Genomic DNA, 20,728 nt, shown 5'->3' with positions numbered 1-20,728 from the left:
TGCTCCCTCTCTCTGTTTTGATTTAAAGATGCTTTTACCTGCGGATATTGTTATGGATATACGTATTGTTTTTTATTTCCTACACATCGCCCTGAGGTTTGAAGGCTGTTAACTCGTGCACCCATCCACATGCTCTGTGCCCTGTTAAGGCTGGTGTGTATGCATGTGTGTGTGTGTTATCTGTGCCGGTAGTGGAGGTGAATATGCGCCCTAACGTCTGTGTGCCCTGTCCGGGATGCATTGATCTCGAAGCAGGATGTCAAACATTTTAGCGCCGATGCCGTCCTTGTTATTGCCTCGCACAGCCGGGTTGTTAATGCATTAAAAATCGTTTGTCCCTATCTTTCCAAACTTATCTCACCCTACTGCCCAGAGCAACACAAGAATACCCCTCCGCTGTCCTCCCTCCCTCTCCCTCCGCTCTTTGTTTCCAACCACGTCCCTCCATCCTCCGTCTCAATCAATCTTTACGACACCCGGTTGCATCTCTCTAATGTTTCCGGACTTGACCGTATCCCCGTTCAAAAATTCTTAATTAAGCCCGTTCTGTATGTTTACCGTTGGGCGAATTACAATCTGACAGGGCTAATAAAACAACATTGGCGAGAGGAGGCCGAGAGGAGCAACGTGCTACGACCCTTACCTCTTTCACCTGTCTCTATCTCCACCTGGGCTTATCTCCCTCCATCCCCACCTCGTCATATCTCCCTATTTTCTACCTCACAGGGTTTGAGGAGGGAAGGGAGGGGACGGCAGAGAGGAGCAGGTCTTCTGGCAGCGAGAGTCTCACATCCATCGCCGCGACTATTTGTTTTAAATACTCGCATGTCGTTACGCTGACATATCTCGGCGACGCCATTCAACCTACTTGATTCTCATCTCTGATTATTAAGATTCATGAACCTGCCTGCATGTCAACTCGTACAGATATGAGTCATATATCTGCGTTCACATCAGCATCTTTCTTCATTTAGGTATTGACTCAGGCAGTGTTCTCACATTCTGCAATCTATAGCCCACACAGTGTGTGTATTATATCTCTATTTCTGTGCAGTTTTGTCTGATCGCTCGAGAACTGCCGTTTGCTTTATGCTAAGGAGTGAAGGAGAGAGGGCACGTCGCTGGTGAACATTAAGTAGCACAACAACAACAACAAAAGCAGGAGAGAGCCAAGCAGCGCCAAATAAAATGACCTTGTAGCAGAAACACAAATAGTATGTAGAAACACTTGACTGATGCAAGAAAATCAAACAGGGATTCAAATGGATGATTTTGTTTCTCTGTCCTGAATCAATACGACACTCAGATTTTCAGTATGTGTGCTGCAATAGTGACAAAATGAAGAACTGTACATTCAAAACGTGACGGCATGCAGAAAAAAAAGGACAGATTTTAGAGTTTGCAAATGATGCAACGCACAAACGCAAGGACGAGCTGCTTACAGCTGGAAAAAAATACCAAGAAATTGAGGGTGATGATGAATCTGCTGCAGAAAGGAAAGCAAAAAAAAAAAAAAAGACAATCTGCTCTCGCTTGGTAAATTTCCAAAGTTAATTTTATCACTTTCTGCTAATATAAAACACTTACTGTGTGATCATTACTATGAAGTACACACTGTATAGAATTAGTATGGATTCAGAGTCTGCCGCGAGTGAGATTAAGCCTCTCATATGTAAGTGAGCAGAAACCAACAGCAAAGGGAAGCCAACAGCAGTTTATCTAAACCAGACTGTACGTAGTGACATGTCCACAGTAGTAAGGCCAGAAAGAGCAGGAAAAGAGAGATGGCAACCCCCAGACATAAAGTGGGGAAGTAGTCGATTGCTCTACAAACTTTGAACTTTGAACGTGCTGTATGTGACCATGGAGCTGGAGCTGCATTTGGAGATATCTGAAAACTCGTACAAAATGTTCAGAAGATGTTGTTGTGGTTTGGATTTCTGGTTTTCATCCCCTTGTTTGGTTAGATTACATGCAAAATTTACCAAAACTGCTTCCTAAATGTGAGCTGATGCAGTATCATGAAAATGTTTAACCCTCATGTCGTCCTGCGAGTCAAATTGACCCGTTTTAAAGTCTGAAAATGTGATGAAAAATCAGTTTTTACAGTGAAACTTCTTATGTCCACATTTTCAACATTTTTGGGAAATATTTGAACATTTTTTGGTGGAAAAAAAGCGAGTTTTGCTGGATTTTGGTAGATTTTTTTGTGTGAATGTTCTTAAAGAAAATATTGGAAGTTATACTGATATATATGTAATCACTTTTGAAATTTCTAGGATTTTTTTTAAAGGTTTTTACAATTTTTTTGAAAATATTCATAAGAATTTTCTTGCCAAATTTGGGGGATTTTTTTTTAAATAAAACTTTTGAGGGAATTTTTTAAAGAATTATTGGAATTTTCTTCCTGAAAGTTGTGCAAATTTTCAGAAATTTGGGGAATGTTTTTTTTTTTTGCTGAATTTTTGTTTTATGTTTTCGGACAAGGTAACAATATTTTTGGTGCCCGTAAATGAAGACAGCAGGAGGGTTAAAATAGGAGGTTGTTAAGATGGACGCTGCCTTCGAGTGGATGTGCTGCCTCTGTTATGCTGGCATGGTTTGGGTCCACGTGGCCCCTCAGAGAGAAAGGGTCACTGCAGATCAATACAGAGTTGTTGTGAGTGATCACCTTTGTCCTATAATGAAACATCCTGGTGGGAGTGGTCTCTTCCAGGCCGACAATGCTTCCATCCATAGAGCACGAGGGGTCATTGAATGGTTTGATGAGTATGAAAACAATGTGCATCGTGTAATGTGGCCTTTACAGTCACCAGATTCCAATCTAACTGGACACCTATGGGAGATTCTGGACCGTTCTGAGTACCAGTGACTTGGAGAATTACGACCCATAGTAGCTCAACACCTTATTTAATCACTGTATGTTGGTTTTTTCCTTTAAATTGTCACCTGTCTTTGTATAATGTGGGGTTTAAAAATCTGACCCACGTCAAAAATTTGTCATGCTTTCATGTAAATCTGGAAATAATCCAAAAGTTGAGGAGGATTCTGCACTGTTTCGGTGCCGGCAATCACACTGAGGATCGTATTGACTTACTTACAAACAGGTTCTTTGAGTTGCTTCTTGTCAATTAAAGCAGCATTCGTATGATGCTGAAATACATTTGATAGACTCATCAGACGCTTGTTCAGCGTAAACAACCTGCAGTCATTGTTTACCAGCTATATATAATAATAATAATGCATTTTATTTATAAAGTTTATATGTGATTGGTTCTCAGGTTTGCAGCAAAATATAGCAGCATTGTGATAGTTAGGAACACAAAGTCAGAGCTAAGTGAAAGTGTCAGGAGTCAATTCTGAGCAAAGAGAAGCTTTCTTAGCTTCAGATCACGGCTGGACTGAGGGTTTGTAAAGGGGCAGTGCCTGGAGCTCTAAAACACTTTGTGCACTGGATACAGTTTTCACAATAAGGCAAAGTGAAAAAACCATCAGAGGATCAATACATCAAACTTAATCACAGATACAGAATATAAAAAAAATAAAAAGCCCAATAAGCAAAGAGGCCTGTCAAAATAAGGCTTTCTAGTAGTGATCTCAGAGAATAAGGCGCATCTCTAAACCACTTTTCATGTTTGGAAATAAGGCCAAACCTGTGGCGTGGGGGTGAATCATAGCGGCGTTTCACAGTGGACGATGGACAAAAGTTCCAATTTACAGATGAATTACAAAGAGATTTGTGGCAGAAACATAAGGATTTACGGACGGAGACGAATGATGCAGCAGCGTATCACAGTCGGATTCGTTCTGCAGTCGGATAATCAGCTCAAACACACCTCAAAGCTCTGAAGAACCACTTGAAGGAGGAGGAGGACCGACTGTCATGGACTTTCCTCCGCAGTCACTTAACCTCAACCTCACTGAACACTTATGGAGGCACTTGAAGACTGAGAAAACCAAACAATCCTTTCATCAGGAGAAGCTCTCTGGAGCAGCATGCTGAGATAACAAGTGCTGCTGTCACCGAATCAAAAGAGGAGCAAATAGATTTTCTGAAATTCAGGTCGGTTTTTCAGTGATTCAAATTTAATCTTTGGATTTGATGAGTGTTGCTCTATTATAATAATGTAAGGTTTTCATCTTACTGTGTGAAGTACCTTCAGATGACTCATGTTGTGATTTGATACTATTTAAATGAAACTGAATTGAAATTGCTCATTTGTAATGAAACATTTTGCACTAAAACACGATGTTTTTATTCTCTACTTACTTACTTTGTTCTGCATTTCCAAAATAACGTATTTTTTTAAACAAGTATAAGACTGATATTTTGTTGCTCAGTGTCATTTTTCAATGCTGTGAAATTCCTGTCATCCATTATACTGAGGCGACAGCAGGATGGTTTCTCCGAACGAACGGAAAACATGCTTAGACACCAGTGGGGAGAAAATAGACTTCTTTTTTTCAGGTTGAGAGGACTGGCCTTGTAATTCTCCCATTAATCAAACTAAATCCATGGCAAAACGGCAGAATTCAGCTAGAGTTTATCTTGTGACGGAAAAATCTAAACTAATAGAAGAACCAAGTAGTAGAGCCACATCAAAATACACATATGTGACATGAAGCTAAATTCAGCAGGTAATTGTTTTTTTATTTTGAGGTATTACCTGTGAAAGTGTGAAAAAATAACTTAATGCATTTGATAACTTCTTACTATTGTTTTCTCAGTCAATCAGAAAGGTGAGTATGATGCTAAAGAAGGACAAAACTAGGTCATTCTATCAATCCGTAAATCATTAGATTTTTAGGACAAATTCTCCTCGACCATCTCTGATATGCCTGGAATCTCTTTAGCATAAACTACGGGCATTTGTAGGGATTTTTCAGAAATTTTAGCTTGATTTGTCAGATACTTTACAACACGATTAAAAATTGCTCATTGACCCTCTTTCAATAGACATTTTTTTGCACATTAAAATTTGAGGCTGTGTTTGAATTAAAATATCTCAAAAGATATTAAAGATAAAAGCAACTGAATTTCACTGTTAATTCCCATCATGTGATTAATTCAGATTCTGCAATTGGAACGATTGGAGTCGATTGACAAGCCTCTGATTTTGGGCGAGTTGAAAGATGAAACAAAACGACTGAAGTCACCATGTGTAGCTGCACGTCACAATATCACAAAACATATAAAATGGCTTTTAATATAAATTACTTGGTCACAAAAATAAAAGAAGGCATTTTAATTGAACTTTCATAAGTAGCTGAGCAGATATGACAAGCTGCAGCAGAAAAACAAAACAAAAAATGCTGGATACCCTAATTCAGTCAGAGTGGTTCTCCATATGTAACAAAGAAAACATATTTTCTCAGTATTGGCCTATTTTTCATTTTCTGACCTTAACTTTGTCGACATAAACCTCAGTTTGGAGGAGACTTGTGTAATTTTATTGTGAATTATTGCTGTTTTTTCAATGTTGAAGATTCGGATCAGATTATGAGAAATACCAGTTTAAATATCAGGCTTTTAACTTTAACAGTTCCAGAGATATTTTCATTTTAAAAAACAGCGTCAAATTGCAATGTGCGAAAGTGGGTTGATGCTTTTAAAAGTAAACTGTTTCAGAAAGTTTTTGACATGTCAAGCTAAAATCTCACAGATATTTTGATGTGGTTCAATATGTAATGGCGGAATTTTTTTGTATCATAGTTGCCATTTTTGTTGTTTTGAGGCCTAAAATCAACATGGCCGCCTGTAACTAAACATGACACGGCATTTTAGAGAAAGATTCTTCTAAATATTATAAATACAATTGAGTAAAACTGAATTTGAAAGTTATTTATAAAGATATTGCAGTAAACCTGTTGACATGTGATAAATCCACGCTTGACTCACACACTACTTTATATTAAATAACTCAGAAAGCCTTGGAGTCTTGCCAGTCTTTTCTTCAGCAGGAAATGACATCATATGGAGCAGGTCATGTGATCTGGGATCAAAACACTTTCTTGAGAGGTGGTTTTGTAAAGGGTAAAAGTGATCTCTCAAACACAGATGCTAGTTATTATTTACAGATAAAATTTGATGTATAGCCAAAGAATAAATATCTGTCATGATTATCTCAATAAAAAGAATACAATCAAAACAATTTCTGAATGCGCTCATTTTATTATTGTTTAGCTAATTAGAAGGTGGTTGTTATTAAGTTCAGACAGTTGTTTAGTTGACATTTTAGTGATATCCAGTCATTTTTATGAATAAATGATTGTTTCTGTTCTGAATAATTTTGGAATTTGTAAAGACATAATCATAATGAACATAAAAAACATTAATTATTTTATGAAAAATTTATGCAAGATATATCCCATGGACTTCAAAAGTCAATCAATGATATACTGACTCATATATATCTATATTTTATCTTATAAAGCATTCAGGCAAATCAAAAAAGGCTGAGCAGAAGGCCGGTGATGATTTAAGATGGAATAAGCAAAGTAAAACTGTACAAATCTAACATTTCTAGTGTGTATATGAGCGATGCGTCCATGTTGGTGTCGCAGAGGCAGCCTGACTGAAGCAGCGGTTCACTGTGTGTTTGTCCATGTGAGCGACAACGTATGTCAGTGTGTGTTCTTGCAGTTTGTATGTTGTGCTACAGCACCTGACAGGTGTAAAGCCCTGTGGGATGGCACTGTTGTGTCTTACACTCGACTGAACATATACAGCACATCAGAGGTGTAATAAATCCATTCCTGACTGCCAGAACCTTTCAGAGAGTTTCTGAGCCTGTGAACAACCCATCTTCAGGTTTCCACACCTCCGAGCTGATGTGTGTCTGACGGATGAAATGCTAGGTGTGCGACTGGGCGAGCTGCGTCCGAGAATCAGCATTTTTCTCTGTGTGTGTGTGTGTGTGTGTGTTTAAGCATGTTTCTGCGTGAAGCGCCTGAATCTCGATGGCGTCTTTAGAGCGGCTAATCAGAGGAGAGGTTGAGGAGGGTGTCAGCGTGTCGGGCGGGCTCCGGTGAAGAGTCCTTGAGCCCTCTCTCTTTCTGTGTTGACACCTCTTAACCTCAGTCTATCATCTCTCGCATTCGCACACTCCGCTTCTATTGACACTCGCTACCCTGCAGCTCTCCAAAGACCCGAGGAGAATCCACTACAGTGATTGTCCGTGTGAGGGGAGCCTGCCTGCAGAGAAGGAAGGATTATATAACGCTCAGACGTACAGAACGAGGAGGATTTAGAGAGATTCTGCGTGTCGGCGCTCGACGAGAAAGAATCCTCGCATGCACTGATTTTGCAAATGAATCTGCTTCTCTCTTTGTTTTCCTCACACCAGGAAGTGTACGAGATCCACGTCCGCCACAGTCACTGGCTAGTGTAAATGGGGTCAGGAGCTCAGGGTCATCCCAGAAGAGGTCAGAGGTCACCGAGCAGTGGGCCTTGTTAAAATACCTTTTAGCCTCCTTCAGGGATATTATGTAATGGCTCTGGGAATAGGTTAGGTTCCGGGTTGACCGTTTAGTGGCGAAGACCGGATGATATATGTGTTGGGCTTCATACCAGATGTATATTCATTACCCTTTTTAAGAAATCAGAATGCAAAGGAAGTGCCGGGAGGTCAAGGGGGTCACACGTTAAGAGGTCGCATTTATGTGTTTTTGTGGAGTATTTTGGAGGATGCCTCTTCCGGGATTATCTTATATAACGCCTCCGAGGTAAATTTCCAAATTAAAACCTTCAAATCTTGCAAAACTCGCCTTGCTCCGAAGACGTAAAACTGGGTTGTGCTCGTCAATATATCGGAGGCATTTGAGTATCGATACAATGAGCGAGCCTGTCTTCAATCTTAATTTTTAATATGGTGATAATAAGTGTATTAATTTTCATAGCTTTCCTTCAATAGCCTCAGAATATGAGCGATGGTGGCCCATTTTTGCACAGCGAATATACATCTCCCTGCTCTGTGCTGCCATTGATCACTCCAGTGCCGGTTTCTCTCCTTCTTCACTTTGTCCTCTAGTCTCTACCTCCTTTTTTTTTCTTCTCGCTCTCTCTCTCCTTCCCCTCACACTCACGCCGTTGCACTGTAAAATTCATCCTTATTCTCCGCTTCAGCAGGCTAACTGTGCGCACTACCTTTTATCAGTCCAGAACTGTTAAATTAATAAATTGATATTGACGAGCTATCAGCCGGGGGGATAAATTATTTGGGAGCAGAAGGCTGGGGTCACATGACTTTTAGTACCCACGATTCTGTAATTATTCCCCACGAGAAGAACCGTGGTGTGGTGCATTGCCCTCCCCTTGCCTTCCCTTTCCTCCCCCCCAGAAACACACACACACACACACACACACACACACACACACACACACACACACACACACTATAAATATCCTCACATACAGTGGATTGCAGGTGCCAAGGGAATACTGATGATCATTACTGCTATCATAACCGTCATGATACAAGACGCCGGTCTGCTGGAGATTGCATTTTATCGTCACAATTTGCACAAAACTGCACGAGCATGACCTACAGATAACACAGCGCTGAATGCAAATGATCCCACATGGAGCTCTTTGCATCGCCGTGAGCACAGAGGAGGCTACCTGCTAGCGTGCAGTGTAAAAAAGAAGAAAAAAAAAACACAACACAGCGGGATGAAGCTCATGCAGCTGATGGTTCATGTAACAAATGCAAATGAGAGGTGCAGGCCGGGCAGGGAGGTGAGCTCTGCAGATGAAAGCAGCCAGCGAGCATGTCAGGGTGCCAATCATGGAAGTGCTCTTGTTGCCCCGCGGCCATCGCCGACCTTTCGACCCTGGCCGTGGCCTAAATGTCAGAGGTCACCAATCAGGGTCAGTGGGGATCACCGCAAGACCCTGGCCGGAGATGCATTGCCATGGCAACGCTCTGCTCACTATAGGACGAGAGATGGGGGTTGTTATGCATTCTGTATGCTAAAATCCTGCACATGGAAATGCACACGCACACACTGTAAAAAAACAAACAAAAAAAACATGCAGCAAGGGTGCCAGAAAGAGTATGTTAAAATATATTTAAAGAAGCAGGCAAATTTGTTTTATATCTTAGCAAATATCTTATATATTTATGTGACAATGTTTTTTTTTTTTTTTTGCAGTTTAAGTACAGTAAAACTGTGTTATTTACAGTCATGTGTTGTAAAAGTACAAATTACCACAGTGGAAGTTGAAAAAGTGTGAAGAAACAGGCAAGTATCTTATATATCTTGTTGAATATTTTCTATATTAATCACACAATATTTGTAGCTAGTTTGAGTACAGTAAAATAGTGTTGTTTACAGTAATGTGTTGTAAAAGCAAGAATTATGATTTTTAAAGTGCAATTCTTTCAAGTTCAAAAACTATCTGTCTATCTGTCTGTCTATCTATATCTAAATACAACAAATAAATATACTTTTATGAAGTGTTGTAAAAGAATGAATGACCATTTAGAATTATCTCATTGTTGATGTGGACATTATTTACAGTTTTTGATGGAAAAGAATTAAATATTGGAATGAAAAAGTCAAAATCATCATGGTAGAATTCTGTAAAGTTCGAAAACTGTAGAGCAACATGCAAATATACATATATAATGACATATTTAGCTGATTTAAACTGTGTAATTTTACAGCCATGTGTTATAAACGCATGAATTATCATTTACAGTTACGATAAACAGTTTCAGCTCTTTTTCCCCCCCACGGTTAACATGTAAATTAATGCTTTTTTCTGTGACTTTACGCAGGAAAAATCTGTAGAATCACAGTAAATTCTTCCAAAACATTACAGCTAAAAACGTTTGTTGCTGTTGTTTTCTTTCTTTCTTTCTTTCTTTTTTTTTTTTTTTTTTTTACAGTGCAGCAGGTTGAGCATCACATCTGTGGTTTCCAGTGGAAACAGCACAGGTAAGAAGCATGGCATCACAAAACAGATTTAGGTTTTGGCCTCATTTTATTCCCTGCTGAGCACATATCTGACATTCTGGTTGACTTTTGTGGTCAAAAGCAAGAAAAAAATTATTATTATGAAAAATGTGTCCAATTAAGACTTCAGCCTGCTTAATTAGTAGGAAGAAACCCATTTATCCTACACCACTGTATGCAACACGTGTTATTTTTAACAAGGCTAATTGGTAATGGCAATCGTGATGATGACAATAATAATAGGAATAAAATAAAAGTTTGCGGCATCGCTCTCATTAAACGGTCGCTGGAGACATTCGCTTGATCCGTGCGTCATCTAGTGGTGAGATCGGGTTTCTTCCTGGACGCTGCACCGGGGAAAGAAGGAGAAAGAGGGAGAAGAAGGGGGGGGAGAATGAGCCCCTACTAGTCTGCTTTTGTCTCCGGGGAGCTCCGGTCGATGCCTCGTCCCACCATATGTCTGATCGCAGCTGCCAATCAACAGGTCAACGCGACCCCGGGGAGGCAGACACTGGTGGGGGGAGATCAAACAGCGGACCTCGGGGATGACAGATGCAGATGAAAAAAGAAAAAAAGGGCAATAAAACATTGCTTCAAAGATGGCAACGGTGCACTGGGAGGCGAATTATTGTTAACAGTAATCTGCAGAATAGCGCCTCGCATTCTGATCGATTGACTATTATGGAGCCTTTGAAGCCGAGGTAATGCTGCTCCATTGTTCATAGTGGGACACAACCAGAAAATAGTCGCTGGTTTGGGTTCAACTGGAGCGCTTCCTCAGCCCTAAATACTACTTACTTCTATGCAATCATGCTTTCTAATAGGTCGCAATTTGGGCTCCTCCAGCCTTCAGGCCCATTCAGAGTTATTAAGCTGCACCAGGAGCAAACTTACAAATAATTAAGTCAATAAAGTCAAACAGATGGTGAAGACTTTATTCTGAATATTGCAAGGTTGTCACTTCATTTCTTTAAGCTGCCCTATAGTCCACATTTTTACTTTTTACAAATTCAAAGTCTCTTTGAGTTACGACAACTTCTAATGGAATTATGTTCAACCACAAAACTACATTCAGTTACGGTAAATAGCTTCTTCATTCAAATATATTTTAATTTAAGCTGCTAAAATTATCCTGGCATGTTCAAATAGAGAAGGGGACTTCATATACTGAACTCAAAGTGAATTATTTGTGTATTTGTTTGCTTGTTTTTTGATTTATTTATAAGTTACCTAACTTGAACTTAGTTTTAGACCAACTAATTCAGAAATTTGAGTTTAATTACACACAATATTAAGTTTATCAGAATTATTATGTCAGCTAAACTCTTTAAAATTTATAATCTATTACCACTAAAGACATTTTTATGCACTTAATTATTTTAGTTAATTAACACAAGTTTCTAAGTCGGAAAAAAACTGAAGTTGCTGAGATGTTAAGTAGATAGGGGACGAAGATTGGCGTCCTAAACTCTAGGTGAAGAAAAACTAAGCTATAAAACCAATTTCTTTAAGTCACCTCATCTTGAATTTAGTTTAAAATCAAGTAATGCAGAATTTTGACTTGAAATAACACACAATATTAAGTTGATGTAGCATAATTATGTCAACCTAACCTGTCAAAATAATATTTGCAACATCAAATGTTTATGTTACTTAATGACTGGTAGCATAAAAAAGTTACTTCATTTGTTCCAAGTGTCATTTCCATGTTATCTGAAAGGAATATTGTATTTAATTACTATTTAATTACTATAGTTATGAACCCAAACTCGTCAAAATAATGGTTCATATATTACCACCTACTTAATGATGTGTAGCACAAGTTGATTGCTCAAGTTACCTCAACTTGAATTCACTTTTAAATAAACTAACAGTAATTTAAGTTTAAAAACACACAATCTTAAGTTGACACAACATTATTGTGTCAACCCAACCCATCAGAATATTGTTTGCAATCTAAAAGTTTCTGTTTTATAATCTACATATTTATATGGAAACAAGTTTGGCAACTTTAAAACATTAAGTTGCCAAAATATTAGGCAGATAGAAGAGGGAACTTAAAATTCTGATCTCAAGATGAAGAAAAATTTAGTTATAAAGTCATTTATTTAAGTTAGCTCAACTTTAATTTAGTTTTTAATCAACTAATGCAGAAATTTAAGTTGAACACACAATGTTAAGTTGGTGTAGAATTATTACGTCAACCCAACCTGTCAAAATAATGTTTGGAATATGAAACGTGTATCTGTAACCATTTACTTTATGATATGTGGCACTACTGAAACAAAAAATAAAACAAGTTGTTCCACGCAGTATTTCCATTTTATTATAAAGTCATTTATTGAAGTTATCCCAAGTCAGCATTATTACATCAACCAAACCTGTCAAAATCTATTCTCTATTAGCACAAAGGAGGATTTTTTTTAAGTTTTGTGCACTTAGTTACCATAACTATGAACACACGTTCTTAAGTTGGAAAAAACATGAAGTTGCTGAAGTATTAAGTAGATAGTCAAGGGAACCTTAAGTCCTGAACTCAAGGTGAAGAAAAATTGAGCTTACCTCATCTTGAAATTAATTTAAAATCAACTAACATGGGAATTTGAGTTCAAATAACACACAATATTAAGTTGATGCAACATATTTAGGTACACCATGTAAATTCCAAAATATATATTAATTAATTTTCATTTTAAAACATACTTCCTTATGCATTCAAGTATTCTCTTGGCTTAAATTAGGCTATAAATTGGGGTAAATTTGAACTTTATCTAAGGCTCTCTACAAAGTAGTTCAAAAGACCTAATTCTCCTAACTTAATTAAACGCATGATTGCAAGATAAAGAAATTTAATTTGATGATTAGATGAGCCTTTTAAGTTGTACGCCTTCTTTTAAAAGGTTTGGTTGGCATCATTATGTTGCATCAACATAGCATTGGGTGTAATTAACCTCAACTATCTGCATCAGTTGATTTATAACTAAATTGAAGCTGAGAAATCTGCTTGATAGGTTACATTTTTTTCACCTTGAGTTCAGAATTTCCCCATTTGAATATGTCGGTGCGTTTTCAGATGGTCAGACTGGTATTTAAAAATATCTTTGATTGCAGAGGAAAAGCTAATTCCCCTAAACTCGGTGTAGTTTACTGGTTGAACATAATTTCATTAGAAGTTGTCCAAAAGATTGATGCAAACTGTTGCATTATGTGTGTATATAATTTTTTTTAATTGAGCGCAAACATGTTTACTGAATGAATGTAATACAATTCATACGAGTCATTAAGAAAAAAAGCAGGGAAAATGACTTATTCCCTTAAATTAACTGAGTTGAGTTGAATGATTTCTTCAGAGCTACTAATGCAGTCTTCATATCACACACAGTTTTAGGTACAAGCTGTAAGTCCACACAACCTGCACTGAACTGATGGTAAAATCCCATTTTTTCATGCGTATCTCTTTCTTGTATTTGCAGGTCTCATCCCGTGTTGTGTCACCTTTTGTATGTTGCATCTCCAGTCGAATCAATGAGATACGTGTAAGCTAAATGCTGAAGTAGCTTTGGAATGCTGCTGTAAATGCGTTGCATTAAAACGCAGCCATTATGTTTCATCGCCGTCGCAGCAGGAACTGATCTTCTTACCTCACTCTCTGCTAATCAGCAACAAATCTTTGGGCCTTAATCTACGGCCCCCTGCACCCGTCCGCCCATCTCATTAGATTAACAAAACCACATGCACATATGAACACACACACACACACACACACACACACACACACACACACACACACACACACACACACACAGCTCATGACCCCAATCTGATTCTCCTTAAAAATGCAGCTAATTATAATTTGATTTTGTTGCACATAAGTGATGTGATTTACAATATTTTAGCAGAAAAAACATGCTTAAAAATCATCTTTTGCTTGTGTATTATCCGAAATAGAGAACACAAAATGACAAAAAAACCCTATAATCACTTAACAGGCTCCTCAGTTTTCCTATTTTGCACTTATGAAGTTGTATTTATGCAAAAAATTACAGAGCTGCATGTGTGTGAATTGCACACTTCTTCTTACACATGGGTGTGTTTGCACGCGTTTGTCTTTGAGCATGTGTGTGTGTGTGTGTGTGTGTGTGTGTGTGTGTGTGTGTGTGTGTGTGTGTGTGTGTGTGTGTGTGTGTGTGTGTGTGTATACAGCAAACATATGCAACCAAAATTAAAGCCTTAAAGCTGGTGAATTGAAGAGGATTTGATGCAGAGACCAGTTCATGGGAATTAAGCAAATTAGGCCTCCAATTAGCTGCTGACATTGAATAGGAAGATTTGGCGAGCAAAAATTAATTAGCCGGATCTGTCGTTGTTCTAATGAACATTGCCGGAAAATAACTGTTGTGAGTAACACCTGCTCTCTCGGCCTCTCTCAGGCTTTATCCCTCTGACATATTGTTTGTCCATTCAGGACCTAATTTAATGTCAAATATTGCCTGATTCGAATATTCAATAATTTGCAAATAAGAAGCCCACATGAGCAGAGACAAACAAACTTCAGAAAAGTCAATGTATGATCTAATCCTCTTAGGCTGAGGCACTGTGGATGTAAATGCCAACCTTTGCAAGCCAGAGAGGAATTTCACTATTGATGTGGAGCCGGACAGGTAAAAAATTGACTTGATTCTTATTGTGGATGTTTTGGAGTCATCTCATATTCCTGCTTTGGAGACAACTGTAGTTTCAAGGGGTTTTGGGGGCTTTTTTAATTATTTGAACTGTGTGAGTTTTTATCTTTTTAAAAGATCTTGAAAGCTTATATACCATGTTATACTTGTTCAACAAAAAAGATGCAGACAGGTGACAAATTAAAGGAAAAACCTGAACCTGTGAATCCCTATAATGACTAGATTTGGTGGTTCTGGTATGTTTTTAGGGCAAAATCACTGCAAATCAATGCAAATTCGGCCCAGGAGATAAAACATTTCTATCCTGATGAAAGTGTTTTTTCCAGCATGGTTCCATCCATATGAGACAGCTGTTTTGGGAACAAATAGTGGCACAACACCTTACTGAAGCACTTGAAGTTGTTTTTTCCTTTAATTTGTCTGAATATAAAGTTGGGTCCAAAAGTCTGACAGCACATCAAAACTCTGTCATTCTTTCATGAAAACCTGGAGATCAGTAGAATAAGAGGTTTGAGGACTGAGAAAATGCAGCAAATCTACAATGAGGAGGTATTCTTTAGGATTCTAGTGATCAAACTGACAACATTTTATCTTTCACAATGTTAATTCACTCGTAGAAACACTTGGATATGGGACTGATGTGTTAGCGTTCTCCACCACCATCATCAAAACACTAAATCAGGGAACATGTTTTGTAAAAACAGTGCTCCATCCCTTCAATGACTTTTGATACTTGGAAAATCAGTGCCAAGGTGCAATAAATCTGTCAAGAGCACCACACTAACATACTTTATGTTGGATTTTCTTTTGTCTTCTATATATATATATATATATATATATATATATATATATCAGTGTGTTACTTGCATTAATTATCTACCTCGACTGATTCCTCTCCCACCTCTCTCCAATAAATCCACTCCCTCCCCTCGTGCCTCCTTCCCTTTCCTCCGCTTCCTTCATCTCCGACCTCCTGCGGTCCTCCTCTTTTTGCAGCAGCGGTTGCGGATTACATTGTGTGATAAGCTTCCTATTTCTTGAAACTATTTGGGATTGCCGAGATTATCTGGCCTCATTTCCTTGGGAGTCGGCTTTGGAAAGCCCGATTTTAGTCTCTTAAGGCAGAAGATTTTACATCCCGACAGCTTTGACTAATTAGCATCTAACACCGGGAGGTATTTTAGCATTGGGCTCACTTTTAGCAAAATCACGCGCACAAGTAGGCACGCGCACACACACAACACACATGGTGGTAAAGTCAATATTATTTAATGAGATTATAACAAAACAGAGTATTTTTGTTATTCTAAAAACATTCAGAATACAAATGAAAGAAGTGCAACAGCTTTGAAAGATTCATACATTTTAGCAAATCATTAGAGTCCTAGAAATCACTTTGTTCTTACTTATAAAGCAAAATATTGACCCAGTCTTTTTTCAATTTTAACATCTCCTAATGATATAATCATTAGCATAAGATTCTAGAGGATACCCAATAGTAATTCAGGGCCAAACTGTAATACAACAAAATCACTCTCAGGGTAAAGAGGCGTTGAGGCCCAGGTGGAGCCCGACTTGTGGCTGCATGGTGGACCAGGGCCAGTAGAGTGTGGGAGCCAAGCAGGACAGAGGGATGGCCGGGGCCGGGGGGCAACACCAGCAGGTTGTTCTGTGATGCCTGGTGAGGGCAGGGTGGTAGTGGGAGGCCAGGGAGGAAAGAGGAAGTTGTCCCGCCACCCTTCGTACCCTCCGCCGGGCCCTCCGGCAGTGGTAGTCCCCGTTAGAAAAGTCCTCATAGTTTGATGGGTGAATCGCCCAGAAGTGGCCTTTACCGTTGTCACTTCGGCCTGCTTTGATGAAACAGTCGTTGAGGGACAAGTTGTGACGCACGCTGTTCCTCCAGTTTTTATCCTGATGGTGCAAGCAGAGAAGATAAAGACGGTTAGAACAGAAGCAGTGCCTTGATTACGAGTCAAACAATGGGTGGAAAACTAACATAGGTGACTGTTAAGTATCGCTGATCCTCTTCGGGACGTCACCTTGCTTGTTGTTGGCAGGACACGCCATAGCGTGTCAACAACGCATATGATCGCAGTAAGACACGACACTCCGAGTTACCTTTCTAGCACCAACTAGATAAACTTTAATCCACTAGGCTACGTCCAATCTGTTGCGGCACCTGGTAAAAGCCAGGAACAGTTTGCAACCTAGCAACCGGATTACCTTATTTGCCAATTGGCCAACAACAAGATCATCGAGTGTCCCTATGAGCACCTAATTGCCTAACCACTCAGACAGATTACGCGTGCCAAGTAGGTCGCTTCACGTTTGAAAATGGCTGCCACTTTATTGTTTATCGCAACCGAATTAGACACTTTGGGGAAAAGTGTGCTGCCTCGATATCTGTCCTGAGATCTGGTTTGTTTGAGAACACTTTCTCAGATTGCTAACGTCTGTATTGTAAACTATATACAACGTTGTCATCCAATTTTGCTTCCTCAACGACAAAGTGTTGATCTGCTACACAAACAGAAAGAAATCAACAAGACTTGACATGAACATACTTTGCTCTTGAAGTAAGGGTAGTGGTCCATGATCCACTGGTAGATGTCACACAGCAGCAGCTTCTTCTGCTCGGACGCGAGGATTGCCTTGGAGATGAGCGCGATGTATGACTGGTTGGGTTTATCCACAGACGACTCTGGACTGCTGCTGCCGGTAGTAGACGTGGTCATGGTGGTCACTTCCTCCTCCCCCTCCTCTAAACGCGTTGAATCCCCCTCCTCTTCTTCGACTATCCTTTCCCCAGTGTCTGACCTTTGTAGTCGCTTCTCCTGAGTCTCGCGGCGAATCCCCACCTCTTCGGGTTTAGGAATCTGATGATTTAGCATGTTGTTCTCTGTCTGCTCTGCGGGGCGACTTCCTTCTTCTTTCGAACCTTTGACTCCTTTATTGAACAGAAGGTAGTCAATAGTGAAGCTCAGTCCGAGCCTTTCTCTGCTTCCGTTGCGGCTGCTCTTGTCCTCCATTGTCATTTCTGAATTAAGCAATCTCAGACTCATTGCAGAGGTTTTATTGGCTCCACACTGATTGCTGAAAAGTTCTGAGTTCATGAATTTAAAAAAATGTCTCTCCCAAAAGTCCTCTCAGAGTTGTGTGTCTGAGTTTCACAGCATGGCTATTTTCCTTTAAAAATTAGGGCCTTTCATAAAGTAAACGTCTCGGCGGCGCCACTCGATTCTTTCGCCAAAGTCTTACTGTTGATAAGGTCACAGTTAAAGATGAGCCTCTCAACTGTTGTTAACCTTGATGCGCTAACGAGTGACACCGTCTCAACTCGTGGAAATGACGTCAGTCTACACGACTAAATGCGGCCACTTTGTTTGCCCACAAAATTTAAGCGAACTATCTTCGACTCTCTGATAAACCTGCCGATCGGTCCCGAATTGCAGAGTTGTGCTTCAAGGTGACTGTATTTATATGACTCTGAATTTATCCCTCACGGAAAGGGGCCAAGACGGCACAGGGGAGGTCCAGGTAGGGGGTCTCAAATGAGGCGGATTATTTTTATTAACCTAAGCAAATCTTTGTAATTACCGGAGATTAAACACTCAAGATTTAGTAAGACATGGTGTGCAAAGGATGCATGCTGGAGAGTCAAAGGCCTTTTAGATGCCAGAGTTATCCTGTTAAAGTTGTTTTGTCCGGGATACTGTCCAAAGATTTACTTCAATTACCATAGAGCAGTAATTAATGGCTCACGTTTGGTATTTTAGAGTTCAGACATTGTTTTTTGTTTTTTTTTGTTTTTTTGGTGGTGGGAAGAATATTTGCATACTGCCATTGACAACCACAGTAACAGTCCATGAATGAACAAATCAGATTCCATGTTGTGCTGTTGAAATGAACCTTTTAAACATCACATTTACTGTGAATTTTATTCCAATTTTTATCCCTTATTACAAAAATGTCTTTGTTATTAGCAGGGGAATTGTTGACTTTTCTCTGTGCGTTTTTGAGCTCGGCAAATATAATCATAGATCTGTCTCAGAAAATCAAAACTAAACTGCCTCTGGATACAACACTGTATTATATTGTGTCTATAATTGTGTATGATATGTTACTGGCTAATCATGGTTTATTTTTCAGCTAGAAAATTACCATCTGCCTTGACTTGAAAGGCAGTTATTTCATGTTGCTCTCAAAATATGTCAGCACTCGTAATTAATTTCTGCCTTATGTTTAATTTATTGTTTATTGTATTTATTGTATTGTTATTTCTAGGTTTTATTTGAAGAACTCAATGTAATAAAAAACAAATATCAATTCATTTTATGGTATTATTTTACTCTTTTTAAGGCCTGTGACTTGTATGAACTGTGCTTTGAGATTATGTTGTAATGTCAACAGTAAAGTGACACTTTTTTTGTATTTAGTAGCAGACCTTGTTTATTCTCCAATCTAACAACCAAACATCTCTACAGCAAACACTGATAGGCTACTGAGTGAACTTTGAAGCTGTGGGTTGTATCTGTACACACTTTCATTTTAACTAAATCTTTACATGAAAGAACACTGGGGCTCTCTGGGTGTTTTTGACCAACAATAAGATTTCTTACAACACCTAATCTATCTTAACCTACAGTAATTTAACCACTTGAATTTAATTTCCCAATCAAGGCCATATAACATCATTTTAAAATGATTTTAAACACTGCATTATGTACATACACTGCATCTACTTTTTCTCTTGGTTCAGTGATGCTTGATCATACACAGTGTTGAATTAAGTGGAAATTTATATACATCATTGTGGCCAATGTGTTTTATTCTTCAAGTCTCTAGGATCTGAAATAAAGGTCTATTTTAAACTGTGTCTGTGTGTGAGCTTTAAATGATGGGTTTGTTCACTGTGGAGTTGTAGAGACAAAATAATCACCATATTGAATATAATTAAAACACCATTTTCACAGCAGTCAACACTTTAATCTATATAACACCACACAACAGTACAGAATCTACATAGATCTGCTTTGTTCTGCAGGTTTAACACACAGGAGGCAAATTAAATGAGTCGGGTCAAATCATGGACCATGTTGCCCTCTTCTGTTTAAATAATGGAACAAGAAATATATGCACAGCACAGAGCACTACTCTATGCTATTTTGCAAGCTTAAATATTGTAATTAGTTATATTAATTCATTTGCAGGCTTATGTTCCATTAACTATAAAAAACATACACCAATGTCAGAACTATAAAAAATAGTAGAAAATATGTATTGTGGAGAAGTTACCAAGTTGTAATTTGGGTCTGCATTTGTGAATTACATTTTAATAGGTGTAAAAATAAATTAACTAACAGGAGTCTTTTATTTGCAGTACATTTATACAAGAAATTAAGCATAAATAACATTTTCTATCAATCAGCAGAGTGGCAAGTCCAGCTGTTCTTTCTGAAAATGCAGCATTGTTTTATTGATGTTTCACATCCAAAGTAAAGCCAAAACAAAACACACCATGTTATTACATGATACTGCAATTCCCTCAATTGATTTTTGTGTTTCCATGAGGCTGTTCTTTGCCCACATAAGAGGAGCGTTTGGAAAAGCAGGGCTGGAAAAGCAGGGCTGGATCAGCACAGGGAGTGCACATTTGTCCTAAAAACACTCGCCTACATTTTTCCAACGTGGTGACACAACGTTGTATTTGTGTTACAGGCAGGATACGGTCGGTTTTTACCTCGACGTGTATGTGTATTTTGTTAATTACTCGTTTTAATTTAATTATGAGCATACCTCAGACAAAGCATCAACTCCACATCTCACGGCTGAACGCAGAAGCTGAACCGGAATATTTTGCTCGGACGGGAATTGAACGGACCATGCGACCCGGTCCACTTGACACCCCATGCTTTACACCCACACTGAATTCAAACGTTATTTAACACTCACCGTCACGATAACGCAGTACTATAAAACTGAAACACCACGAATATCAAAATACAGCGACATGTGGTGCCGTTATTAGACGCTGAGGCCTGTCTTGGAAAAGAGACCTTCCTCTTAGTGTTTTTAAAAAGTTGCAC

The 20,728-nt window shown here is 38.8% G+C and overlaps 1 protein-coding gene across 1 annotated transcript; it reads right to left on the bottom strand.

Annotated features, from left to right (window-relative positions):
- Positions 1–15,896: 15,896 nt before the first annotated feature.
- Positions 15,897–20,711, bottom strand: foxq2 (forkhead box Q2). Its single transcript, XM_022191116.2, has 2 exons — positions 17,207–20,711; positions 15,897–16,553 (listed from the first exon to the last, which is right to left on the bottom strand). Exons 1-2 carry the CDS (start codon positions 17,753–17,755, stop codon positions 16,179–16,181), a joined length of 924 nt encoding a protein of 307 aa, XP_022046808.1. The 5' UTR covers positions 17,756–20,711; the 3' UTR covers positions 15,897–16,178.
- Between the last annotated feature and the right edge of the window lie 17 nt (positions 20,712–20,728).

Source organism: Acanthochromis polyacanthus, chromosome 4 (assembly GCF_021347895.1).
Source record: "Acanthochromis polyacanthus isolate Apoly-LR-REF ecotype Palm Island chromosome 4, KAUST_Apoly_ChrSc, whole genome shotgun sequence".
In the NCBI taxonomy this organism is placed as follows: domain Eukaryota; kingdom Metazoa; phylum Chordata; class Actinopteri; family Pomacentridae; genus Acanthochromis; species Acanthochromis polyacanthus.
This window is presented reverse-complemented; position numbering and strand designations above follow the sequence as displayed.

Bases quoted from the DNA above. Each gene is read 5' to 3' on its own strand.
- foxq2 (XM_022191116.2), bottom strand. From the start codon at position 17,755: ATGAACTCAGAACTTTTCAGCAATCAGTGTGGAGCCAATAAAACCTCT. The intron at 16,554-17,206 runs GTATGTTCATGT...TTGCACCATCAG, and splicing joins ACCCTTACTTCAAGAGCAAA to GATAAAAACTGGAGGAACAG.